At 47.5% G+C, this 27,998-nt stretch overlaps 1 protein-coding gene across 2 annotated transcripts in view; it reads left to right on the forward strand.

Moving 5' to 3' along the window:
- Nucleotides 1-27,998, forward strand: part of ACAN (aggrecan) — a 49,369-nt gene that overhangs the window by 9,733 nt on the left and 11,638 nt on the right. For both annotated transcript variants that reach the window (XM_061446758.1, XM_061446757.1), the window contains 11 exons: nt 13,035-13,111; nt 13,561-13,932; nt 15,155-15,329; nt 15,859-15,986; nt 16,534-16,827; nt 17,440-17,952; nt 18,438-18,612; nt 19,016-19,143; nt 19,265-19,558; nt 19,714-19,905; nt 20,509-24,045. In XM_061446758.1, coding sequence (XP_061302742.1) covers nt 13,042-13,111; nt 13,561-13,932; nt 15,155-15,329; nt 15,859-15,986; nt 16,534-16,827; nt 17,440-17,952; nt 18,438-18,612; nt 19,016-19,143; nt 19,265-19,558; nt 19,714-19,905; nt 20,509-24,045 — 5,878 coding nt within the window. In that variant the 5' untranslated portion in view covers nt 13,035-13,041. The remainder of the gene's footprint in view (nt 1-13,034; nt 13,112-13,560; nt 13,933-15,154; nt 15,330-15,858; nt 15,987-16,533; nt 16,828-17,439; nt 17,953-18,437; nt 18,613-19,015; nt 19,144-19,264; nt 19,559-19,713; nt 19,906-20,508; nt 24,046-27,998) is intronic.

Here is a 27,998-nt window from a genome sequence, read left to right on the forward strand (position 1 = left end):
GTTATTCAGTGGAGCCCTGAGATCTGGGCTGTAAAGAAAAGATTATTGATATGCATTCATTGACCCTAGACTCAAACTAATTTTGGTGAGGCTAATTGTCTCAGTCTTGTTCTCTCTTTCAATGTCACATCACAGTTCCTTCAGTACCTAAACCCATTTATAAATTCATGCATATGCAGACAGAAAGCTTTCTATCTATGTGACATCCATTCAGGTCAAAGAGTTTGGCTGTTTCTCAAGTGCAGTGTTTCTCTCCAGGCCAGTTTCACTGTGTTTGAAGGGAACAGACCTTTCAGTTAGGGCAGAGTTTGGTGAACCACCGAGATCTCCTTTGGGAAAAGGCGAAAGGCTGTGATTGAGTTTTAGACTGAAGAATGGGTCTGATGCTTGGAAATTTATCCTTTAACTTTTGCTGCTTGTTTCAGAAAGTGTTTGTTTGAAGGGTTTTCTGAGGCAAGCTTTGCCCTAACCTAAAATGGACGTTTTGGCCAGGGAGCTAAAATGCTTCTGTCACTTATTGCCTTTCCTATGCAGAGGGGTCTCATTCTGTTTTCTGCTGGGTGGATGAATACATCACCCAGAGACCAACATCCACCTTCATGGAGGGGCCAGTGGCTAGAAGAGAACAATTTCCTAGGCAACTTTTCCATCTTCTTGCTCCTTCCCTCCAGCTCCCTGCCAGTCTCATAAAGTAGGACTCAAAGCTTTTGAGGTCTCTGATGGATGGTCTTTTCTCTGTGGCAAACCCAAAACAAACTTGTATGTCTGTGAACTACTTTGTTGTTATCTTCTTTCTTGTCATGTGTTGTTTTCTGCTGTACAATTTGGCTTGTACAGCAAAAGCATCGCTATAGTAGAAAAAAACAAGAGAGATTTATTTTCTGCCTTGAGTCCCTGTTGGTTTCTTCCCAAGAAGAAAAGAACAGGCTGAACCACAGGCAGGAGTTACTGTTCAGATAAAGTGACTTGACAAGTGAATAGGAGCAGTGGATGAATGTCCATACTCAATGGGACTGCTCCTAGCAAGGAGAGCTGAGCATCTCTCAGTGCTCCCAGCATGGCAAAATCCCCTTGGAATAACTGGTGCAGGACAGGGCAGTTGACTGGGCTTTGAGGTACCTCAGTTCCCCTAAAGGAATGGAGCAACATTAAAATAAACAGGGAACTTATTGACTGAGTCTGTTAAATTGAGTTAAATACACACTGTGTGTCTTGGCGAAGAGGGAAGAGTGTCCTGTGTGCCAGAACAGTCTCCTGGTACATGAACAGTTTGAGCATGTAAAAAAGGAAGGAATTGTGCAGGGATATAGAGCTACTGGGTGCTGTGAGATGGTGCTGGCTGGAGGCAGGGGGGTGTGTGTGTGACTGGGGATGAATATAAAGGAAAAGCCTGGAAGAAGAGAGAGCTGATGAGGCTTTAACAGGGCCTTAAGCCCTCCATACACAGGAAAGCCCCTGGTTTGTACTGATAGACATAGACACTGCCCCTGCTCAGCACCCGCCTTCTGCAAGGGCTGGTCCCTGGAAGGGAGGTGAGGGGAGCACAATGTCCATGGTCCATGTAATCTTCCACTACTGCTAAAGCTGGGAGAGCTGCTCTAGGAGGAAATGAGAGGAGACAACAAACCATTCCCGTGCTGGTCTGCGCCAGGTGGTTTCAGGGGGTGCAGTGCCAAGGCATTGATTAAGTTTTCCTAGAACCAGAGATGGGAGTGAAAAGCTGCTTCTCTCTCTTAATCCTTCCTGTACCATTCAATCTCCCAGATTGGTACAAGCTGCCATGGCTGGTTTGTGCTCAGTCTAGTTGTCAGGGGTTTGCTGGCAGAGGAAACTGAGAAGTAGGAGAGTCTTCCTCAACACAGCCAAACCCTCATTACAGTCTGAATATGAAGTCTGTGGCCTCTTTATACTGTGTGCCGTCTCTGTAAACTGGAAGGCAAAGCCAGCCCAGTGCCTCCAAAATTGAGGTTCATTATATCAGTCCCAGACAGCAGACATCTTTGAAAACCTACTCTGTTTTGGTACAGACCCCTTCTTCAGACACCAGAGTATGTGAGATCCTTCAGCAGCAGCGTCAAAATCCACACTTGCATTATGGTGGGGGGTTCACACTGATGATAATATGAAGTCCTAGTGAGCAGAGGCTTGAGAAGAAAAGCTCTTTTGCTCCTAGGAGACTCTCTTTTCTTGCCTTCGCAAGAGGTGCACGTGAAAGTTTGATGTGCATGTGCCTGAGGAGTCACAAACAGTTTGAGCTGCTGGAGACAGAATCAGTAGTCCTTTGCTGCTCCACTGAAAATGCCAGTGATGTGCTCTGTAGGAAAAGATGGTTCTCTATCTTTTGGGGTTTAAAATGGGGGAAAAAAGTGCTAAGAGTTTGGTAGATTTCAAATCTTGCAGATTGTGGCAAGTAGTAACACTTGCTTGGACCGCTGGAGCTACCTCCTGAATAGCACATGGTAGGATGTCTCTCCCCTTTCCAGCCAGTAGCCAGAAAGCCCCAGGCCCTCTCCCATGCCATCTGCCCTTCCAGGTCACCCCAAAGGGAGGATGGAGTCAGGATTCCACCTTCCGAGCAAAGCTAAACTGTGTATGTCTTGAATTTATGAGACAGGAAATCTACTCGGGAGGAAAGCTGGGGCTGAAACAGCCTCATTTGAGTAAATCTAAGCACAGTGTTTACACAATGTCTGGAATTAATGCAGAGAAAACTTTTAGGTGCCAACTTTGGAGGGAGAAAATGGGGAGAAAAAGAGGCAGGTACTGAAACTGTGATGAAGCTGGAAGCTCTTCCTCCAGGTTGGATGGAAGGTTGCTTCTACTGCTGTGAAGCACCAGAGCATGTTTATACTTGGTAATAAAAAGGGCAGATAGGATGTGATTGCTCACTTACCTTTTGTGTCGAAGCTGTGACAGTATGAGGATGTTCAGTATTACCAGGTGTGTGTACTCCCAGCATGGACAGCCCCACCAGAGATCATGGTGCAGCATGGTGTGTGGAGAACATGAGTAGATGTCCTTAGCAAGAGGTTGCTGCAGGCTTTGTATCTTTGAAGAGGTGCTGATCCACATGAAGGGACATGAATGCAAACCAAGGTTATGCTCAAAACTACACATGACTAACACCAACCAGAAATGTGGTCACACTACATGTCATTAGCGTGACCTAAATATGCAGTTATTAGAGAGGCCCTTTAGCCATGCATATGGTCTTGTGGCTCTCCCCTTGAATCTTCTTAAGTTTGTTGACTTCCCAAGCCAGCATGATGTTTTCTGTCTACCTGGAGCACAGGAAAAGGAAAACTCTTTACCACTGTGAAGCTGACAAGGACCAGCTTCGTGCTGCCTCTTCTAGTCCCTTTCAGTGACTTGTCAGATGGACTTTGACACCACGTTTCTTAGGAGCATATATATTGCATCCAAGGCAACTTTTGGGTAGCAGAGTATTAACAGATGATGTGGGCAGCAACTAGCAATGTCAGTGAAGGCTTACGTCTCTGTGCCTATGGATTCTGTATTAAAACATGGTTTCAAAGGGTTTCCGGAGGGCTGGGCTGTGTCAGAGCAGAAGGGAAGCAAGGCTGAAGATGTCCATGCATCTTCTGCCTGCTCAGTGCTTCTCTCTAGTCATGTTTGCATCTTGTTCTGTAGCCAGAAGGGGATGTTTTTCATTTTTAAAGCTGGTTCCTTGCACAAGTGAAAAGTCACATCCTGCACCAGGGAAAGTCCCCAGTGCAGCCTGGGCATCCTTCACACACCCCAGCAGGGTAATGGGCTATTCCCAACAGGGGCAAGCAGCCACTGCCAGTCAGCTGAGCTTTACCCATCTGCAGAGGACCTTCCTGCCTGTTTAGCTGATGAAGAAGGTAGTTATGTGGTGATCTAGAGAGGTTCTACCATGTTAATGAAAGGAGGGGTTTCCAGGTCTCTCAGGGTTTTCTTTCTACTGCTCTGTCCTGGTCTTGGATAGCTTGGATCCTAGGCGTGCAGAAACAACAGCTTCCCTATTTCTCAGTGGTTCTATAGTGGTTCAGTGAACTTGAATGGAAAAAGCCCTTCAAAGGCTTGTTCTTGGCTTCCTTGAATCATGGCCCAAGCTGCCATCTTCCCACTTATCCAGGGCGGATCTGGTTTCTCTTTTGTGTTCTGGTGGGCTTTCTCTCTCTGTCTAGGGGAGCTTTGCTTAAGGCTGACAACAGCTCCAGGAAACAAATGTGGGTTGTAACTTTCTTTCCCTGGAATATAATTGTTTACCTGCCTCCAATTGTTTGCCTTGTTACCAAAGAAGGGTCATGGATGGCAGTCATTTCCAGAGACAGCATATCCTGGAGGAAAGGGATTTCTAAGTTCCATTGCATCTCTAAAAGTTGCATGTCTAGCAGTGGTCCAGGATTTCTTACTAGCCAACAGAGAAAGAGCTGAACCACTCCTTAAAGGTTCTCAACTGAGACATCTATTTCATAAGGAGACGAATTGCTCTTCAGAAGTTTCTTTTTCTCCCCTTGGAGTAGAGAGCATTTTGAGTGTGACCTTCAGCTAGACTCAAAGGTTCATTGTTCCCTTGAATTCAGAGGCTCTAGGAGGTGTTTGAATGTGGCTTTTGCTATCCGTATTGAGCAGATGCTCAGAGCCATGGCAGCTCAGGGTTTGGTGCTGATCCCATACCTTCCATGAAAGGCTCCGGCTGTCATCTGCTTGCCATAATGGGCATTTTGCAACTTCTCTGTCCTTGAAGGGTAGGAAAATTACTGGTGCATGTTGTAGTGAACAGGCAGTTCTGGGTTTCCTGCAAGAGAGCTAGTTTTGGGGCAAGCACTGGTATGGGTTTCTGCTGTTCTGGAGCCTGTGTGTTTAGCTTGCTTCTGATACCTCAGAGGGATAAAAGAAAGAAAGGAGAGAAATGCTGCTGAAGTCAATGGAGCTTTAATGTAAAACCAGTGTAAATCAGGGGAGAATGTGAGAGTGATGTGGTAGATACCAGAAAACAGATAAATGCTTAAAAAGCTTGTTGTGTTCAGTGGGACATTTATTCCAGACCATATATCTGAGCTTGGATCACTAACTGAACCTAGAATATTACTATAGTTTTGCTAAGATTTCCTGTGGCATCTTGCTTATTGAGAGCATGTTCGTACGTGCTTGGGTGTTTCAGCTTTTCCTGTGCTGTATGTTCAATACAATTAGATGAAGTCAAATTATAATAGACTGCAACTCTTTCACTGAAAGAAAAGTCATAAAGACTGAAAATGGTGTGGCAGAGAAGCAGGTCCAGTCAGCTTGGGTTCTTTGTGGAGGAGGACAGAGAGGAGCTCTGGACCACCATTATGGCTGTGGGACACACTGATACCATCACCAAGGGGCCTTAGCAGAGCTGTGTCTGATCATATTCATGCCTGCAGTAGCAAACGGTGCTTGAGGACAGGAGCCAGCTGACACCTGAGCTGAAATCTGACATTACTCCCAGTCTTGAATAAATGCTCTCTGTTTTGTGCCTCATTCACTAAGGATGCTTTGGTGACATCAGTTTGCCATGTCCTGTAGCCATCCAGGCAGGCGATGCTGCAGGACTGTCAGCATGTGGAGGACTACATCCCCTGATGACAAAATATCTGAGCAGTTAACTGCCATGAGTCTTTCTGATTGGGGAAAAAAGGAGTTTATTGTTGCAGGGATGGTTTCAGTAACAGAGCAGGCGGGAGCAGCATCCAAGCTGCTCTGTACATAAAGACCTTACTCTCAGAATGGTTTGGAAGCCAGACAGAATGGAATATTTCTCCTATTTTCTTTACAGCTGAAAAAACATGAAAAATCACAGGAGCTCATTTATTGCCATATTTCAGTTCCAACGTTTGCCTTATTTAAAAAAAGAAGAAAAAATAAAACTGGTTTTGCCCCCCCCCCCAACCTCACCCCCCCTCCCCCTCATTTCCCCCCCCCCCCCCCCTTTTCCTTCCCTCCCATTTCCTGGACCAGGCTGAGTTTTTTAACAGAAAAGCTCTCAGTCCTGCACAGAGGCTGGGAACATGCAGAGGGACAATAAAGTGTTTGTTTGTAGAGATCATACAGGAACGGTCTGTAGTTTTACACAGGAGAGGAGAAACCATCACTTCACTCCAAAGCCTGCAAGGGCATGGGACACGGTGCTTAGATGTCCCTGCTGGTGGTGATGTCTCCTCAGATGCCATCAAACCCTTGGTCCCCAGTGCTGGTGCCTGAAATCATAGTGCTGAAATCAGCCTGGCTGAGATGACCATGTGCCTTAGAGAAAATAAGGTGTGTTTCCTGATGGGGAACAAACTGGGGATGGAAAGCCAGCTGAGGAGTGAATCCAAGGCTGAATGAGTAGTGCTGCTTTTAACTGTTGTTCAGGAGCCTCTTTACACCCACAATATTAAAGGAAATATTGTCTTTGGATATACTTTATGCCCAGGCATATCTTCTAGGCAATGAGTGGCATTTTCCTAGCTGCCAGGGACAATATGTAAGTGTATTAAAGGTCTTCCAAAACTGAGAAACAAGGAAGCTCAGAATGACCCATCCGCCCCATCCAAAAGACAACAGCAGGATTAAGGGTGATGAAAATCAATTTAATGGCAACAAGGGTAATTAACATGGTCTGGAACAAGCAAAGGCCACGGGAGAAACTGCAGATGGGACTCAATTAAAATAGACTAGGACAGAAAATGCTTTCCAGCAAGCAAACAAGTTAGACTGTGCTGCAAACGGGCCATCTGGCTGTCTTCCACTGTACAGCCTTACTGTGTAGGCACTTTGTTGGACTTCCACTGTAGGGACTTTTCCCTTTCTTGCTCACTCCAGATGTTCCAGCCTTCTTTCAAAATGTGGGGACAGGGTTGGAAGAGCAAGGGATTGAACCTGTCTGTACATATGTACACACTTCCCTCCACACACACTTGGGTGCTCAAATAAACGTATTTATATGCAGCCAATTTAGGACAGTCTGCACACAAGCAGATACAGAAGCACAGCTTTTAGGCATAAAATCAAGTGGAAATAAGCTTCAATGAAAGGGACAGTTGTTCTTTGGAGTGGAGAGCTCCTGAGCCTAACAGCATTTCCCAACTCTGTCCTTTTTGGAATGAGCTTTCCCTGAATTCTCCCTGTCCCACGATGAACTGGAGAGGGTTTGCTTCTGTCTTGGTCACTGGTTAGAGAGGGTAGGATGGATGGGATTTCCCTGGCAGCTTGGTTGGATTCTTCTTCTTCCAGACTGCTTGGTACCCTGCACAAGGACAGTTATTCTGATGCAGATTCATAGCTGTGACCTTGCATAACTTGTCCTACCTTCTCCTCTCTTCTCACCACTCCTGTTCCAGCTGTTCTCTCAGCAAGTGCAAATGGAGTTGTACAAGAAAGCAATCTGAGGGGCTGGAAGGTGTTTCTGTAGCATGGACCCTGCAGAAAGCATAGAATCATAGAATTGTTTGGGTTGGAAAGGACCTTAAGATCATCCAGTTCCAACCCCCTGCCATGGGCAGGGATGACTCACACCAGACCGTATTGCCCAAGGCTCTGTCCTTGAACACTGCCAGGGATGGAGCATTCACAGCTTCTTTGGTGGTTGCTGCTTGTGTGTAGGGCTCAGTGCTGCAAGATTTAGTCCCTTCCTACTGAGAGGATTGTCCCTGCCCTAGACAGTGCTCTCAGCAGTCACCCTAGGAAGAGCTGCACCAAAGTGTCTGCAGAACTTCTCTTCGAGGTGACTTTTTGTGCTAGAAGATAAGGATCCTGCAGCTGAGTTGGAGTTTGTCAGCAGCGACATGGTAGCTCCTATGGGTTCAATAGTTCACCTTTTTCTAGTATGCAGGATACTTTTGTGTTTTCCCAGAAAAATACAGTCAAATGAAGTTATCTCCAGAGGCCTGTGTTATCCGTGACATGGTAGAGACACTGACTGTATCCCCCTTATGTTGCTCAGGTTCACTTCTCTCCTTAGCCATCCAGCTAAGCTTCCAGTTAGGGGCCAATCAGTAAGATGCTGAGCAAGGGATGTTTCTGACACTACTTAGCCTGCTCCAGGCTTTATTCTGCCTTTATTCAGTTGTGCAGCTCAGGCACTCCCTTATCCCAAAAAGCTTTTCCTATGTGCCAGTTCCATCTCAGCAAGCCCACACTGCTCCAGCATGGTTCTCCCATATGTTGAACTGTACCTTCATGCTCATTTGGCACAGCTCGTTTAATCTCTTGTAGAGACAACAACCACACTTGAGCTAATCACCCTCCTGCTCTGGTAGTGGAGGATTGTTAGCTTTGAGGTGATATGATTTAGCGTGAGGTGTCCCTGCTCATGGCAGGGGGGTTGGAACTAGATGATCTAAAGGTCCTTTCCAACCCTAACCATTCTATGATTCTATGTGCTATATACAATCCCTTCTAGATGTTGCTTTAGAATGAGAGGAGCAACCTCCCCAGTTCCCTTGGCTTGACAGACCAGGTCTCCATCATCTGCGTTATCCATATCTGCTCGGGCAGACCTCTGTCTTGACTTACATCCAGAACTGCTCCTTCAAGCAGCTGTTTGCTCATTACCATGTGCTTGGACATCCCACTAGAGACAACACGGAGTAGAAGTATTGCAGCATGGAACCACTGCTGTAACAACAGGACATTAATCAAAGGCATTCCCAGCATAGTGAATCCCAACCAGAGCCGAGTGCAGGCTCAGGGTTGGATCTCTTTGGCATGCTTTAAGGGAGTGAAAAATGGAGATCAACACTGCAAACAGCACCCTGAGGAGTAGGTTGGGTTTCTTACTGGCAGGGAGTCAACTCTTTCGCAGAATACACCCAAAACTGTTACTGTGATTTGTTTAACCGCTGCTCACGAGGAAAACCCATTGCCTCTGGGCTTCTGTGGGATAATAGGAGCTTGGAATGGTTTTCTCCATAGCTAAACAAAACTACAAATATAATGCTGGTCACAGCTGTTACCATATGACGAGATATTTCCTCATGGAAGATCAGCATAAAGTTTGAACAAGACAAGGAGTACCTGAGGTTCTTTTAGATTTTGGGACAAAGTGAAATTCCCTCTATTTAGTGCACTTTGTTCTGTGATGTCTGATGGACGGATGAACCTGCTCTCCTCCTACCCACTGCCAGTGTACACAGAAATAACAACTGTGTGGAACTCAGAGCAATACCAGTTCAGGCACAGACCCTAGAAGTCTTTTCAGCCACACAGCTTCCATTATATTTAAACACCTCTGTTTCCATGCTCTAGGATGTTTCTATTCTTTAGTAGGTAATCTACATCTAAAGCTGCCTGCCACTCTTGGCCAAGCTTATGACACTCGGGGCTGTTCAGCTTGGCAAAAGGCAGAGGTGTCTGAAAGCTGCTTGATCTAAGGAGCCTGGAGAAGTAAGAGCTTGTATTTAATGTTCAAGCAGCTATCATGACTAAAGACTTGGTTACTAATGGCTTGCAGAATGTCCTTTACTTGGATCCCCTCCAAGCACCTTCTGCCCTGGAGGGTCCCCCCCTGCTCCCAGGGTGCATATGATCTTCGCTTTCCTATTTCTCCTTTTATCCAGAGGATGAAAATGGAGGATACCCACTGGAATGGCAGCTTTGGGATGGTGCAAGTAGAAATAACCTGAGCCCAACCTGTAGCCTCATTCCAGGGACAGTCCTCAGTCACATAGTGAAAGTGGTGACCTACTCGGGGAGGTTCTGAATGCACGGTCACACAGTTATTTGTTCTTGTAGGAAGCATTCCTCTAACTAAACAAGACCATGCTTCAAAGCATGGGCTTCACTTTTGCTCCACAGCTTAAAGATATGCCAAAACACAGAAGATGCCTGCTTCAAGTTTTCTGCAGTGCCTCATGTAGTAGCAGTGACTGGTCTATAACCTGGAGATGTTCCCCAAAATACAGGTTGAGCCTTTTTCCTTCTCTTCTACTGGCAGCTTACCCCCAAATCCCTTTCTCCCTGCCTCACTTGGAGCCAAGGGTTGCATTGCCTGTGTGGACTTCAGGCTTGGCAGGCTGAGATTGAGCCCGGAAGGGATTTAATTTTACAGGATGCCTTTTTGCCTTAGATCCTCCAAGACAGGTAAAAAAATGTGTGTGATATTCATAAGCGTGATTCTTTGTACTGCCTAGAGCCAGACAAGATGAATAACACAAGAGCAGAGATCGAAACGTTGATACGTTCGTATTCATGAATTTTAATGTCAGAAGGGACAATTCTGGGTTGATCTGTGAATGTAACTTTAAACTTCACCCAGTTATCTCTGTACTAAGCCCATCAACTTGCATTTGCCTAAGCAGTACCTTCCAAAAAAGCCTTCAAGTTTGAATTTGAAGCTACTGAGGGATAGAAGCTCTATTGCTCCCCTTGGTACGAGTGTCAATGATCCATCACCCCTATGTAAAATGTGGGCTTTGTTTCCCATGTGAATTTACTTGGCATGTGGCTCTCAGCTATTAGTTCTGTTGATGACTTTGTTAGATTAATGGGCCCTTTAGCACCAGCAGCTTCTGCTTGAACCAATATTTGTGCACTTCCCAGTCTTTCTTTTTTTTTCCTTTTTTGTTGCAATAATTGCATTCAGACTTTGAGCATCCCCTCACAAAGCATTTCCTCAGATCCTTGCTAGTGGATGTATTCTGCATCACCTTTTCCTGATATCCTCACGTCAACCCAGAGGTGTGTGAAATCTTCCCACTGCTTACCGCTGTAGCACAGAGGTATTCCTGAGGGTTTTTATGTTGGATAATAGCAGTAGCTTTCCTTATTGACTGCCTTCTAGGACATGACACCCCATTGTCAGGCACATTCTGTGTCCCTTGCATAATTTTATATCTGATTCTATTAAAACAGTCTAATTGGAAACACATTGGGTCTAATACTGACCCCTGTAGACTCCCAACAGAAATATCTCCTTCAATGTCAATGTACATCAGAGGGCTTCTTCTAGAGAGCTGCAGTTAGGCTTCTGCTGAACTATTTTAATGTATGTACTACTGGCACTGCGTTATCTTCATATCATGGAACCCTGTGAAAGTGAAACCTTACCAAATCTGATAACATGATGTTACAGACATGCAGGCAGCTTTATCAGACAAACTTAAAATCATGCCAACTAATAAAATCAAGTTTGGAAGCACCTCCTTTGTATACAAGTGCTTCAGCTAAGATTAATATTACACCTCTTCTTCAGTGAGTTATGACTTGAAGCCTGTATCTGATTTTTCATTATTTTGCCTGGAATTTATGTCAGTCAAACTAGCGTGTATTTGAGGCTCATTGTTGTATATCTTGCCTGATTATTGGCACAGTGTTTCAGTATTTGGGACCTGTCCCAGTGCTCCAGCACAGATTATAAATGAACATCAGTGGGCCAGCAATTTACTCAGCCAGCTCTTTAAGGACTCTTTGGTATGGCTGTTTAGGCAAGCAGATTTCAGCCTGTTCATCCATAGCAGATGGTGTTTCCAATTCTCCTTGCTTACTGTTGAGCAGAAGGCACTTCATTGCCCCCCCCCACCCCATCCTATGGAGCACATCCCACTGCCTTCACCCATCTACTGACTGCCAAACACTTTGACCTCTTCTGCATCATGGTAGTTGAGTTGGTACTGGCCATCAGTAGAGGAAAATGAAGTCGACTGTCATGCTGCAAAGAGGTTCATAATACATTGCTTATGCAAACATCATTCCTAACCAGAGAGACACCCAAACATATGTACAGTTCCATGGTTTCTCCCTGATGTTGGCACTTACCTGATGCTTTATTTCCATACACAGCAGAAATTGAGATAAATCCATTTGGTCTTCTCTGCTGATGTGTTCCAGCCCTGTTCTCTCCTATTGTCTGCCAGTGTAGCTGTGTCTATTAACTGAAGCTTCCACAAAGATAAGATTGTGTGATATGTCAGGTCAAAATGAATGAGTGCATGGAGGTCAATTCTTTCATAAGTGAAAAGGTTAATGCCGGGCTGTACAGGATGAGGTTATTTTTGGCCTTTTCTTGTGCCAGTGAGGACACTTAATGTCTTTCTGCAAGGTCAATAGGCATATACTCAGTGCTCACTCAGCTGGGATATTTCTAGATCATAGGAGTTAAACAGCCAGTATTTGGACAGGTGACCTCACAGGAAACACCAGTGACTCAGTAGGTGCGGTCCTTCTGAGTCAGGGCTGAGATGTGATGCCAGACGATGCTGTGTTGCTGGAGGACACAGTCTGTATTTGAAATACAAACCAATCTGAGTGTTTGTGGCCATCTAATATCTCATGATATTGCACTGGATGATAATCCAGTTAGGATTAATTTAGTTGTCCTCCCTAAATTGCTTCTGCCATCCAGTGTTAGCAGGATGCTCCTCTCCTTTCCTAAAGGTTTCAGAAAGAGCAGGTTGCTCTGGCTAATTGAGGGAACTCAGGAGGATATTTTTAGGGTGGATTTAAGAGCCCAGAGTTGTATCGTTTGCAGTTGAGGCTATGTATGCTGTCACTGCAAGAGTATTGGACCAAAGCATTGTAAACTTTGCCTTTTCCCCCATGTAGAGGGCAGATTTCCCTTCAGAGCATTTTAAGATATGTAAAATGCATCCAACCGTCTGGCCTAAGAGCCAATGCTGATTTAAGTGGGAGATGCTGGTGAGGGGCAGCTCTTGCTCTAAGACAAAGACTTGGTGGATGTAATGGCCCCTTTTGAGTAAATACAGAGTAAGTGAATATCTGTCACAAAATTGTCTTTCTGCTTCACGGGTAAGATCAAATCACAAGAGAGAGAATGGCAGAGCAATATAATAAGTGATCTATAATAACTCTTCAGTCTGTCATACATAACAGAGCATCTTATTTGTCTCAGACTCATTTCCTGAAGCAAGAGGCACTTTGAGACAGCGTTCTTCCCCAAGGACCAGCTTTCACTGCCACATGTAGGAGGCTTAAGGGGTGACCGAAACCATCTCGCTGCCCTGCAGCAGCATCCACAGCTCTCTGCTCCCTCTGAGCATACAGCTCTCATAAGTCCTTTCTCACTGTGTTGTTTCTTGCAGGTAAACTATGACCACTTTACTATTAGTGTTTGTGTGTTTGCAAGTCATCACCGCAGCCACCTCTGTGGAGCTCTCAGGTACGTGCCTTGGGCTGAGGGAAAGCGGGACTGAGCAATGTGCTGTTCCTCTGTTGGGATGACCACTGTGCCATAACCTCTCACTACTCTTGTACTGAGAGCCAGAGAGGTAGCTCCAGGAAAAGGCAGATTTATGGGGAAAATAAGGGAATTCCAGCATTCTGCTTTTTAAACCCTATCAGGTGTGATCTGCCAGTGTGGACTGCAGCAGAGCCCTTCATTCTCACATCCAGCACTGGTCTAAATCCCCAAAGCAACCATGGCACAAGGTTGCTTATAACTTCCCTTTCTGAAAGTTATTTTCAGCAGACTAAGCCAAAGAGGTTACGTCTGAATATGAAGGTACAGGTTTGCAAAGCAAATACAGGCATTGGAGCACATGGAAACACTGGATATTTGGGATTATATTCATTATTGATGTAAGCATTATTTTGTTTGGGAATTGGCAGACAGTAGTGATGGCCTGGAAGTCAAGATACCTGAGCAGTCACCCCTGCGTGTTATCCTGGGAAGCTCCCTGAACATCCCGTGTTACTTCAACATCCCAGAGGAACAGGACACCAGCGCTCTACTAACGCCACGGATCAAATGGAGCAAGCACTCCAATGGAACCGAAGTCGTCTTGCTAGTGGCTACCGGTGGGAAAATCCGGCTCAACACCGAGTACAGGGAGGTGATCTCTTTGCCCAATTACCCAGCCATCCCCACTGATGCCACTTTGGAAATCAAGGCCCTGAGATCCAACCACACTGGGATTTATCGCTGTGAAGTGATGTATGGGATTGAGGACAGACAAGACACAATAGAGGTCATAGTGAAAGGTGAGATCCTGCCCTTGCTCTCGCCTCTCGAGGAAAAGCAAGGCAGAAAGGAGGGAAGAAATATACAGGCAGAGGAGGTACTGCTCTCCCTATAGGCATAAACCCTTTCAGTCAGGTCATAGATAAGGCAATGGGATAGTGAGTGGAAGCCATGGGTCAGTCATTTATTTTAGCAGGCTAGGACCAGACTAAACAAACCAGTAAAGTGACTCATGGCAGAATATATGGCAATAAAATGACTCTTCTGGCAGAAGGTGAGTTACAGAGACAACAAGACGACAACCTTGGCAAGAGATGCTGCTGGGCACGCTGGGCTATTGCTCAGAGGGGTGAAGCTGGGCTGTTACAAGACCTTTTATTTCTTCCTAGCATTTTAGGAGATGGGATGCCCTCAGCTGTTCTAGAAAAACCTTTCCCATCATCTCACAAAGCCTGTCCTAGTAATGGGTGGATAAAATAATAAGTTTCCTACAAGTCTCATCCTGATCAGGGCTTTTGCTTTCAGAGTAGGACAGAGACAGCTCCCACTACAGCAGTTAAGTGGCAGGTCTCTGCTGCTCACGTGCAGTGAAGCTTGTGTCTGACAGAAGAGGCTGGGAGCTCCCCATTGCCTCCTGGTGAATATTCCACTTGACTTAAAGCCCGCTCATGCCAGACCAGAGCGTACCAATAGCCATCTTCTATAAAATACATATTTTGGAGCAGGTCTGGAGATTTTCAGTATATTTACCTCTTGTTATTGTTTCCTGGGTGTTTGTGCACAGTGGTTGACACCCTGCACCCTTGGTCCTGAGCAGAACCTTGGGAGGTGACAGCCTTCACAGTCCCTGCTCTGCCCCACTGGCTGTTTTCTGAACCCTGCACTTAGAACGCTGCACAGAGCTGTGTCACGAAAGCATTGAGACCCGATGGTGACATTAGCAATGTGTTCTGGGCAATGGGTTTGACCCCACTGTTCACACTACTATTCAGGTACTGGTTTTTAATGCACTATGACTTTGCTACAGCACTATGGGAGAGCAGTCTCTGTCCTAGGTCACAAGGTCCTGTGAAAGGAGCCCGTCAAGTCACCCTTGGCTTGGGATGCTCAAATGCAATCTGCATAAATAGTCCATTGTTTCTAGTTGATACATGTAGTATCTGTCCAAATCCATAACTTCTCTATAAGGGGGGGGGTGGTTGCTCTCCAGCAGACGTGAGTGATAACCGTTGTGTTTTCCAGGCGTCGTATTCCACTACAGAGCCATCTCCACAAGGTACACCTTGAACTTTGAGAAAGCAAAGCAGGCCTGTATCCAGAACAGCGCTGTCATTGCTACTCCTGAGCAGCTGCAAGCTGCCTATGAGGATGGGTACGAGCAGTGTGATGCTGGCTGGCTGGCTGATCAGACTGTCAGGTAAGGAACAGTGAGGGGAAAGCCACAGCAGGGTCACAGGGAAGGGCTTCTGTAATGAAGACACCAACTGAAAATGGTTGAGAAACCTGCTAAAGAGCAGCTGTTGTAGTTGGTGTGCAGAGGGAGCTGGCAGATTGCCCATCATTTTCTGCCAGGGGGGAATCTGTAGCAGGAAAGCAGGGTGACCACTGTCCTCCTCAGCTGGTGTTGACAGCTGAGGGGGCAATGGTTTAATCGTGATCCTTCATCTTCCCTGAACAAAATGATGCTATGCTCAAATGCACCAGTGTGGCTCCACTGTAGCGCTCCCCTCACTGGGAGATACCTTGGCCTGACATCTTTGGCCAGTGGTCCTGCTGTGCTCGGGACCATCATGGGGAGGGCAGGGCAGGAGATCATCCCTCCCCTTCCCCATAACCCAGGAAAAGCCATAACCCATCACACTGGGCTATGCTTCACAGCTTCATCCTAGCCTCACTGTGGCTGCCAGGGTTCTGCCCCCCTCACTCCTTACACTCTCTTTACCCAGGTACCCCATCCACTGGCCCCGGGAGCGCTGCTATGGTGACAAGGATGAATTTCCAGGAGTGAGGACCTATGGCATCCGTGAGCCAGATGAAACCTATGATGTTTACTGCTATGCAGAGCAAATGCAAGGTGAGTTGGGGCTTTTATTGTTACTAGATGCAGAAACAGGACAAAGCTCTGATCATGCTTAGACTGGACAACAGTAAATATAGAAAGGCAAAGGGTCTAGAGGCAAGACAGGTTAAAGATACCCAGCAAGGCCAGATGTTCTCTACAGTCTCTTTGTTAGACCTTGGACAATTTTAATGTCAAATGACTAATGCATTACAGAGGGTGGAGTCTGTCTAACCTCCACATGAATCCATGGCATCTCTGGTCATCCATTTGAGGGTGTGACATTGAGGTGCACATCACCCACTCTTGTGATGGGGATCCATTGGAATATTCAGCACATCAGAACTGAAATTTTCTTTTGTCTTCCTCTTGCCCTGTGGCTCCAGCTGGTTTGAGATGTCTGTATTCATTTGGACAGTCACCAACATGGGGTTGCAGTTCAGCGGTAACACATGGGGCTTTTCGTCTTATCCACACTCTCAGGAGCGGGAAGGGGAAAACCAAAGGAATTGGGATTAAATTGCACAGCTCAGTCCTGTGCTAACGGGTGCTGTGATTGCAGGTAAAGTCTTTTATGCCACCGCCCCCGAGAAGTTCACCTTCCAAGAAGCTTTTGACAAGTGCCGCAGCCTGGGGGCCCGTTTGGCCACCACCGGGGAGCTGTACCTGGCCTGGAAGGACGGCATGGATGTGTGCAGTGCCGGCTGGCTGGCCGATCGCAGCGTCCGCTACCCCATCTCCAGAGCACGGCCCAACTGCGGAGGGAACCTGGTGGGAGTGCGCACAGTGTACCTGTACGTCAACCAGACCGGGTACCCTCACCCCAGCTCTCGCTACGATGCCATCTGCTATAGTGGTGAGTGCGCTGGAGCTGCGGGATGAGCAGTGCGCAGTGCATCAGGAAGCAGGGTCTCCCTGGCCAGAGCTAACATCTTGCTGCTTTAAGCTGGTTTTAAGAGGGGATGAAAGCAGGTTTGGCAAAGGACTCGGTCCTTTGTTCGTGTTCAGGTAGGAAGCAGATCCAGAAAGGATGCCTGACCTGTACAAGAGGTGGTGCTGTAACCCACCCCTCTTCTCTGCCGTTGTCTTTCTCCCACGGCTCGGACCTCTTGAGGTTATCCAAGCTTCGCCCCCTCCCTCCGGCCACCTTGAATTCCTTGCAGCAGGCACTAGAGGTCAGTGCAGACTTGAATATGGGCAAGGTGTTCCCTGGAAGAGCTGGAAGGAGAGCAAGGAAAGTCCGCTCTGATTTACCAGCTGCGGAGCATGTGGTGGCTCATTGCCTCCAACTCAGGAACATGCCCTTCGTGCTGGGGTGTAGTAGAAAGCAATAGCAGAAGCAAGGAAACAATTCCTTCTATCAGACCATCATGATTTCCCTGCTCCCCTCAGAGCCAGCAAAGACCCAGGTTCTCAGGGGCTAAATTGATCACATCCTCTCTGATCTCTGCTTTGTGTCCTGGTGCAGGGGATGACGTTGAGACTCTGGTGCCAGGGCAGTTCATTGACGAGACTGGAAGCGAGCTGGGCAGCGCTTTCACTGTGCAGACCGTCACCCGCACCGAAGTGGAGCTGTCACTGCCCCGCAACGCCACCGAGGAGGAGGCCCGCGGCAGCATCGCCACGCTGGAGCCCATGGACATCACCCCCACCGCCACCGAGCTCTATGAGGGCTTCACAGTCCTGCCCGATCTCTTTGCCACCGGTGTCACAGTAGAGACAGAGGCCCCAGAGGAGGAGAACGTGACCAGGGGGGATGTCACAGGGGTGTGGGCTGTGCCTGAAGGGGTCACCGCCATCACCTTAGGCACTGCCATCACCACCGAAGCGGCAGAGGTGAGCACGGTGGAAGAGGCCCTGGGGGTGACAGCCACACCAGGGCTGGAGCCCGCTTCAGTGTTCACAGTGGAAGATCAGCTCGTGCAAGTGACAGCAGCGCCCGGTGTTGGTCTCCTCCCCGAGCAGCCCATCTCCCCCACGGGTAAGTCACCAGGAATGAGAAGCCTGAAGGCCGGTTTATCTTTGGGGTAACCATTCAGCTGAAAACAGCCTGAGCTTCTGCTATCACAAAGTCCCTGGGGATGTGCAGGCCTGTTTGGGGTCAAGGATAGGCTGAGTACATCTATTGCAGTATGACAAGGAGGGGTGAGGAGGAGGATGCGAGCCTCCCCATCATGGGCTGAAAAGGACCTAGCCTGCTGATGCTTGGAGCTGCAGTGATCACACTGTGCTCCCATGTGCATCTGCCCCCAAGAAAGGGGAAAGCCAAGGTAGGAAGAGCCTAGAGGAAGGCTAAGAAGATTCCCAGAATATGGCAGTGGAGCTAAATGAATGAGGTATCTCCATCAAAGCAGGGTTGTCAGGCACTGGTCCCTGCACTGCTGTTGGGAAGACACTTTCTGGTCACACATCTTGGTATGGGGGGGTCCCGTACCTATTGTCTCACCACAGCATCTCCTCTCCCAGGTGTGGTGTTTCACTACCGTGCTGGCACCAGCAGATACGCCTTCTCCTTCGTCCAAGCCCAGGAGGCCTGCCTGGAGAACAACGCTGTTATCGCCACTCCAGAACAGCTCCAGGCTGCCTACGAGGCTGGGTTTGACCAGTGTGATGCCGGCTGGCTGCGGGACCAGACGGTCAGGTACTGATGTGGGGAAGACACCTCCCAAAATGACTACTTACCCATGAAACGGAGGATTTACTCTGGCTTGTCCTGCTGCTCTACTCATGGGCATCTAAAGCTTTGCTGACCTAAGGCTGTCTCCAGGCCATGATATGTAGTGGCCATTAGATGTGTTCTTCTCAACCTGTCCTACCCAGTTCCTAACCTGTGTACCCATTCTGCAGTGGTGAGCTCCCTGACATGTAGAAGTAAATTTTGCATTCATCGCCCCAAGCTGTAAGTGGGCTTGTTTCCAAGTCATGCTGGGGTCTCTGAGCACCCCTAACAGTGAAGTGCTTGTGTCTTGCTCCCAGGTACACTGAGGTTCTTCAGTCCAGGGTACATAAGGTTGACCTTGGGTTAACTCCTTTTCTTTTGGTAGGTATCCCATTGTGAACCCCCGAAGTAACTGTGTAGGAGACAAAGAGAACTCTCCGGGCGTACGGTCGTATGGCATGCGCCCAGCCTCAGAGACCTATGATGTGTACTGCTACATTGACAGGCTCAAGGGTACGTTCTCCCCATTCCTATGGGCACTGCTGTGGAGCAAAAACGTGCTTCACACCTCCACATCTGCATGCATATGGACGGGATGCAGGGACTCACGCCTGTTTCCTCTCCCATCCCTCAGGCGAGGTGTTCTTTGCAACCCAGCCAGAGCAGTTCACCTTCCTAGAGGCTCAGCAGCACTGTGAGAGCCAAAACGCCACACTGGCCTCTGTTGGCCAGCTCCACGCCGCCTGGAAGCAGGGTCTGGACAGATGCTATGCTGGCTGGTTAGCCGACGGCAGCCTCCGCTATCCCATTGTGAGCCCCCGTCCTGCCTGCGGAGGGGATGCGCCTGGTGTGAGAACCATCTACCAGCACTACAACCAGACGGGCTTTCCAGACCCACTGTCCCGGCATCACGCCTTCTGCTTCAGAGGTACCTTCCCCCCGTTGGAGGGTGTGGAGAGCTGTCTCCTCAGGGAAAGGCATTCCACAAGGGAGGTTGGGAATATTGGGGTGCCAGGTCGGGAAAGCACCAGCATCCTGGACTGTGACTTGTAGGGAGCTCACTCCAATTCCTTTCTGTTCCAGCTCTGCCACCTGCGGAGGAGGAAGGGGTCACCTCGTTCTTTGAAGATGTGCTGGCAACCCAAGTGATCCCTGGAGTGGAGGGGGTACCCTCTGGGGAGGAGGTGACCGTGGAGACAGAGTTTGCCACTCAACCTGAGAATCAGACAGCCTGGGGGACTGAGGTGTTCCCAACCGATGTGTCGCTGCTCTCAGGTGGGTCAGAGCTTCCCCATCTCCTGTGTCACTCTTGGTTGGTGTTGCAGGGCTGGGACACCCACAGAATAAATGGGCTGTGTCCTTGCTGAAGGGGAATTCCTCAAAATCTTAATAATTATCACCATATTAGCAAAGGCTGAGTCTGTGCACACAGGAGTTACACGTGTATTATTGAACTTCTATCTAGGACTGAATGAATGACCGGCACATGCAGCATTGCTAGAGCACCTCACAAAATATGTTGTTGTGTTTCTGGGGTGGCAAGCTAGAAACAGATCTCATGTCATGTCTTCTACAAAGGACAGAGCTGCAGCGTGATTAGAGCAGCACCAGTCTTTTTCTCTTCCAAATGTTATCTCCAAGGAAGCAGTAGCTTGGTTGTGGCACCTGAGAATTAGTGTGGCTGTTGCCAGCATCCTCAATGTTCATTAACAAATTTGAAGGGACCAAATTATTTCTGCAAGCACATGGGACTTTTTGCCTTTACCTCAAAGGTATCAGCATGGAGATAAGGTCAATCAGGAAATTAATAGCCTTTTTAGAACAGCTCAGTAAATAATCTTCCTATCTTCCTCTCTTTGTTTTCTCTTTCTGTTTCAGTGACCCCATCTGCTTTTCCTCCTGCTACCATAATACCAGAGGAAACAGCTACGGATGCTTCTGTCAGCGAAGTGTCAGGGGAGGTGACTGAGTCTGGAGAGCATCAAGTCAGTGGTGAATCTTCAGCATCTGGCTGGGTATCCGGAGTCCCGGATACAAGCGGAGAACCGTCTTCTGGAGTTTTTGGAGTTGGTGGAGAACACTCAGGGATTGGAGAAAGTGGATTACCATCAGTAGACCTGCATACCAGTGGCTTTCTACCTGAAGAAAGTGGGCTACCCTCAGAGGACCTGAGTGGTGTGACTTCTGGTACTGTTGACATCAGTGGCTTATCTTCTGCAGAGGAAGATGTATCAGTGTCTATTTCAAGGATACCAGAGATTAGTGGGATGCCATCTGGAGTGGAAAGCAGTGGGCTGCCTTTTGGATTTAGTGGAGAAACAGCTGGCACTGAACTAGTCAGTGGCATGTCATCTGGAGAAGAAAGCGGACTCGCCTCTGGTTTTCCTACTGTCTCTCTTGTGGATACCACATTGGTGGAAGTTGCAACAACAGCACCGGAGCGGCGAGAGGAGGGAAAAGGATCCATTGGAGTCAGCGGTGAAGGAGACCTCTCAGGGTTCCCATCCGCTGAGTGGGACACAAGTGGCAGAGCCCAAGGTTTACCCCTGGGAGAAGAGCTCAGCGGGGAGCCCTCTGGAGGGCCTGAGCTCAGTGGGGAACCTTCTGGGGTACCTGAGCTCAGTGGGGAGCCCTCTGGAAGGTCTGAGCTCAGTGGGGAGCCTTCTGGAAGGTCTGAGCTCAGTGGGGAGCCCTCTGGAGGGCTTGAGCTCAGTGGGTTGCCCTCAGGACTGGATATCAGTGGAGAACCATCTGGAACACATGAGATCAGTGGTCTGGTGGACATAAGTGGCCTTCCTTCTGGTACTGATGGAAGCGGTGAGGCCTCAGGCATTACCTTTGTAGATGCCAGTTTGGAAGAAGTGACCACAGCCCCCTCAGTTACTGGAGCAGAAGCAAAAGAGATCTTGGAAATCAGTGGGTTGCCTTCAGGAGGTGAACACGCATCAGGCATGGCATCCGGGAGCTCAGACATCAGTGGGGAGCCTTCCGGGCACGTGGACTTTGGTGGGAGTGCTTCTGGAGTGTTCGAGATGAGCGGGCACCAAAGTGGAGTCATTGACAGCAGTGGAGAAGTCTCTGGAGTCGATGTCACCAGTGGGCTACTGTCTGGAGAGGGAAGTGGACTCACCTCTGGCTTTCCCACAGTCTCTCTTGTGGATACGACTTTGATAGAAGCTGTAACACAGACATCAGTTGCACAGGAGGTGGGAGAAGGGCCGTCTGGGGTAATAGAGATCAGTGGATTTTCCTCTGGAGACAGAGGACTCTCTGGAGAAGGGTCTGGAGCCGTGGAGACCAGTGGGTTTCCTTCAGGGATGGGAGACTTCAGCGGAGAGCTATCAGGGATTCCATACATCACTGGAGACACTCCTGGAACCACAGATCTAAGTGGCCAGTCTTCAGCAGTGACTGACGTTAGTGGGGAGGCCTCAGGGCTTCCAGAAGTCACTTTGGTCACTTCTGATCTAGAAGAAGTTGTGACAAGACCAACAGTATCACAGGAGCTGGGTGGGGAAACAGCCGTCACATTCCCCTACGGTTTTGGGCCAAGTGGTGAGGCCTCTGCATCTGGTGAACTAAGTGGGGAAACATCCGCATTGCCAGAAAGTGGTGTAGAAACATCAACAGCTTATGAAATCAGTGGTGAGACACCTGCATTTCCTGAAACTGGTATAGAAACATCCACGACTCAAGAAATCAGTGGTGAAACATCTGCATTTCATGAAACTAGTATAGAAACATCCACAGTTCACGAAACCAGTGGGGAGACGTCTGCCTTTCCTGAATTTAGCATAGAAACATCAACAATCCCAGAAGTCAGTGGGGAAACATCTGCATTTCCAGAAGTGTTCATAGAAACATCCACAAGTCAAGAAGCCAGGGGTGAAACATCTGGCTACCCTGAAATCATCATAGAAACATCCACTGCTCCAGAAGTAAGTGGGGAAACCTCTGCGTTTCCTGAAAGCAGCACAGAAACATCCACAATACAAGAAATCAGTGGGGAAGCATCCGCACTTCCTGAGATTAGAATAGAAACATCCACAAGTCAAGACATCAGTGGGGAAACGTCTGCATTTCCTGAAATCAGAATAGAAACGTTTACAAGTCAAGAAGCCAGGGGTGAGACGTCTGCTTACCCTGAAATCAGCATAGAAACATCCACAGTCCATGAAACCAGTGGGGAAACATCTGCCTTTCCTGAAATCAGCATTCAAACCTCAACAGTCCATGAAATCAGTGGAGAAACGTCTGCCTTTCCTGAAATTACCATAGAAACTTCAACAGTCCATGAAATCAGTGGAGAAAGTTCTGCATTTCCTGAAATCAGAATAGAAACATCCACAAATCAAGAAGCCAGGGGTGAAACATCTGCCTCTCCTGAAAGCAGTATAGAAACATCCACAGTCCATGAGACTAGTGGGGAATCATCTGCCTTTCCTGAAATCAGCATAGAAACATCAACAGTCCACGAAATCAGTGGGGAAACATCTGCATTTCCTGAAATCAGCATAGAGACTTCAACGATCCGTGATATTAGTGGGGAAACTTCTGCCTTTCCTGAAATTAGCATAGAAACTTCAGCAGTCCATGAAATCAGTGAAGAAACGTCTGCCTTTCCTGAAATTAGAATAGAAACATCCACAAGTCAAGAAGCCCGAGGTGAAACGCCTGCATTTCCCGAGATCAGAATAGAAACTTCTACAGTCCATGAAATCAGTGGGGAAACATCTGCATTCCCTGGGATTAGCATAGAAACACCAACGAGTCAAGAAGCCAGGGGTGAAACATCTGCCTATCCTGAAATCATCATAGAAACATCCACAGTTCAAGAAGTAAGTGGGGAAACGTCTGCGTTCCCTGAAGTCAGAATAGAAACATCCACAAACCAAGAAGCCCGGGGTGAAACATCTGCATTTCCTGAGACCAGCATAGAAACATCTACAGTCCACGAAACCAGTGGGGAAACATCTGCATTTCCTGAAATCAGCAGAGAAACATCCACAGTCCATGAAACCAATGGAGAAGCATCTTCATTGCCTGCTGCTAACATCGATACAGCTGCTAACATAGACATAGCTGCCACATCTTTGGCCAGTAGTGAGCCCACTGGTGCTCCTGAGAAGGAAACTCCTGACACAACATCTGGATCTGTGACGCACTCAATTGCAGGGGAAGCCTCTGTCCCAGACATTGTAATTAGTACCAGCGCTCCAGATGTGGAACCAACACAAGGACCCAGGAACCTTGAAGAAGCTCAGCTCGAAATAGAGCCCTCCCCTCCCGCGGTGTCAGGACAAGAGACGGAGGCAGCGGTTGCTCTAGACAATCCCCATCTGCTGGCCACCGCTACTGCTGCCCTGCCTCAAGTCCCACAAGAAGCAATAGACACATTAGGACCCACTACAGAAGGTACTGTGTCTCCTCATATGGAAGGGATGTGCTCGGGAAGGAAGGGAGGGAGGGGGCATAGCTGTTACTTTCCTTGCTTCTTCCGCAGCAGCCAGCATTAACACGGAAGCAGGTTTGAGCAGAGCAGTACTGTGGTGGGAAGCCATACACATGTGGAATTTTTCATGGGTTGTGTTCGTTGAATCATAGCATCATCTAGGTTGGAAAAGACCTTTAAGATCACCGAGTCCAACCTTCACCCCAGCACTGCCAAGTCCACCACTAAGCTATGTCCCATCTACACAGGTTTTAAATATCTCCAGAGATGGTGACTCCACCACTTCTCTGGCACCTGCCCAGAACATGATGGAGGCATCCTCTGCTTGTGCCCCCTGGGGTACCCAAGTCATCACATAAGTGATAGGGATGTAAGTGAGCTCTCCCCTCTTTCCTACTGGGTTTAAGAAAGAGTATTCTGTGAATGGTCATTGAGAGCCACTGTGACCACATCCCTGGGTCTAATACATCTGGGAAAGCACTGGGGCATTCACACCTCCTCTGAGTTTGCTCTAAGGCATCGCTGTACTCCAGAGAAAACAACAATCTTTTTCCTTTTATGTGGAAAGGACATAAAGAGCAAAGACAGCTCCACCCACCAGAGAATTCCAACCTGGCTGTGGATGCAGCCAGGAAGTTGGATAAGATGGGCTGCAAGGCTCTGTCCTGTTTCGTTTCTCTTCGCATGATGTGTTGACTTGCTGCCTGTATCCCCAAGTGTTTCATAGTGCTTGATCCAGAGTGGGAGGCTGGCCATCAGCAACTTTGCATTGCCAAGGGGCAAGAGGCAAAGCAAGCCAGCTGGGGATAAAAACTTCTGCTCTAAGCATCATCTGCAATGTTTGCATTGAGCAAACTGCTCCGATCCCTTTGGCACAGGGCATGGCCACCCTCTGGTTTGTCTTAGGCTGCTCTCTGCAGCTAGAATGGGCTGAACGTGTAAGACGATGCTCAGGACATCGATACCTTTTGTCAGCTCCACTGACAAATGCCCTTCCTTCTACCCTGACCCTTTCTGGTATTTTAGTGTTGTCTTTGGTAGGATCCCTTGTTGCCAAGTATAAACAGACACAGTATTCAAATCTGAGCAACCATTTATGGTGAAAACACGCTGTCAGCTTTCTGACAAGCATCCCTCAAGCAGTGTTCACAGGCTGTGGAGGCACTGGGATACTGCAATGAGAAGAAAACAAGATAGGATGTTGTTGTGCCTGCTGGTGGCTGCTTCTTGGTAGAAGAGGAGCCCCGCAACATCCCTGGCCACTGCTTGGTTTCACTCTGCTGCAATTAGCAGCCTGTTCTTGTGTTTCCTGTTTGAAAACCATCAGTGCTTGTGTTGTTGTATGAAGGTCTTACATATGCTCAGTTCCCAAGGGGTTACACCTTCATGTGGGACAGTTGCTTAAGCATGGTATAAAATGTACAAGTAAAGAGATTTGTTCAGTTCCTTTTAACAAAAGTAATATTAATTCCACTCCCTTCCTCCATTTCCTCATGAACTGCTGCTTTTGGGTTAATTTACACCATTCAGCATGGGTAGCTCTGGACTCAGTAAGTGTCTGTAAATGCAGGGCTTTGTGCAGCTCAGTCTGGTTTCTAACATCATTTCCATCCCCAAAGTGTTCCAAATGAGTCACTACGTTTCTCTCTGCATTGCTTCTCTCCCTCTGAGAAAACAGGTAATCACAAACCTTTGTTCAGTCCTGCTCATAACACATTTGAGGTCCTGTCTGCCTCTGCTGAGCAGAGGATACTGCAGGAGCGGATGAGGGCAAGTCAACGGGGTCATTGCTGGATGCCTGGCACTGCATCCAGGGCTTGGCAGGGTGCTGTAGGATTTACGCACCTAAAAGCCTTCTTTCCACAACCAATGTGCTCTGCTTTTGGGCCATGCTCACTGCCACATCCAATCCTGGACATAAAAACAAGCCAGCAAAGGCAGGGTTGAGGAAAAAGGAGGAAACCAGCCAGTGAGGCTCAGCAAAAAAAAAAAAAAAAGCCCAACAAAAAAACGAGAAATATTGGCCCCAAAGTAGGGTTTTATTTCACTGCTTTTTCTTTTTATAAATTACCCACAAGGCGATTGCCAGATTCTTGGGAGCATTTGTTAGCCAACATTCTCGTGAAGTATTTGGAAAGAAAACCATGTGTTCGGCAGCTCATGTGTGAAGAAGCTTGAGAAATGTTCTGAAATTGGAACACTCTGTGTATTTGTAAGTGATGGGGATGATGATGTAGCAGCTGGGGTTTCTTAGCAGGTGACAGGGAGAGGTAAGTGACGACTGAAGTTTAACTGTAGGCTCTTTATATAAACTAGAGATGGGCTTGAGTACACGTGTGAGGATGGTGCTCCCCCTAGGGAAGATATTCTAGGGTAAAACATCTCTTTTTATTGGCAGGTTTCTTTACTACAGTGTCCCTGTAGGGTTAAATGCAGTCAGGGACTGAAGGAAACTCATCCAGGTGGCAAGAAGTGTATTGGCCATGAACTGGCAAGGCCATTTCCAGAGAAATAGAGCAAAGTGATGGCAAAAGAAGGAAAAAAAAAAGGGGGAGAAAAATAATCACAGATTTCCTTTTTTGGGTCGTTACCCTTTTTACAGTGCTCTGGGGATTGTGAACATGGAAAGCCTACAAGGAAAAGAACCACAGGCTGGAGCCTGAAGTGCTATTTCTCATGTTGAGGCTGCCTTTCCACCTGAAGCCTCCCAGTTCTTGCAAAAGGATCAGTTCTAGAATCTGTGCCTTGTGCTGTGCTCAGAGTTTGAAGCGTGTAACAGATGCCCATTAAGTGCAGTTAATTTTAACTAGCATTGAAGCACTCATTCAGCTAGTGAGGAGCAGGAAGACGTGAGGCTGTTGTCCTCTTGTCCCATCATTGAAGGGTTCCAGTTAGGTCTAGCAGTCTTTTTAGTGGGATGATTACAGAAGAATGGTGTTTTTTGCTCTGCTGTAGCCTCTACTTTTCTCTAAAAGCCAGAAGCACAAGAAGACTGAAAATTAACACTTGGAGTGCCAGTATTTTTTTAGTATTTAACCAAATTGAAGGCTATGCATGCATATGTCTTTAGTCAGCAGTTTGATTCCCCCATGAGAACAGGAGCCCCACAAGCTTCAAGAATAGTCCATAGGCTTGGCTTCTCCATCCAGAGTTTTGCCAATTCAGCAGCTCTTTTTGCTGCTTGTAACATTGGAAGACAAATAATTATTAGTTGAAAAAAGCATGCTGGCGCTGCATTGGAAGGCTGTGGTTTGGAGCTCTCTGACCAGTCAATGCCTTAAAAACTTCACTCAAGTTAGGGGGAGAAGAGAAATGTGCTGAAATGGCAGTTACTTATGTTAAGTTTTGCTTGTCTCTGGTGAAACGAGTTCATGAGGTCTGCTGCCTATGGCCCTGATACAGCTAAAGGTTAGAATCCAAACGAGGAAAGGTCTTGATGGGCTTTCCTCTTTCTTCATACCCTGGAAGTCTGAGGGATAGAGTTTTGTTGGTCCAGAGATCAACCCAGAAGGGAAGTCTTGAAAGCATTCACCTGATTCATAATGTCTCACCTACTATGATATGAGACATTATTGAAAGGAATGAAGACTATGCTCCTAAGAAGGACATGGAGATAACAGTCCTGCTTGAGAGACAAGCAAAGCGCACACCACTTGTGGCTAACCAAATGATTTGATGGCACCTGGATGCACTATTTTGCATTAGAGGTTTATTAGCTTAATTAAACCCTCTCTCTGAAAGGTAACTGCAGTCCTGGACTGTGTTATGTACATTTCAGTTTACTTCCACACATAATATTTGAAGGCAGAGATGTCCAAATTTCCTGAGCTCTTCTTCTATGACAGTGTTGGATAAATTGAAGGTCCCAGCAGATCAAAAGGTTCTCCTAGAAGTCTGCTATTCTCCAGGTAAATGT

This window comes from Pezoporus flaviventris, unplaced genomic scaffold (assembly GCF_033815535.1).
Source record: "Pezoporus flaviventris isolate CSIRO_AGI_PZ_B2104156 unplaced genomic scaffold, CSIRO_AGI_Pfla_v1 ptg000006l, whole genome shotgun sequence".
NCBI classification, from domain to species: Eukaryota; Metazoa; Chordata; class Aves; order Psittaciformes; family Psittacidae; genus Pezoporus; species Pezoporus flaviventris.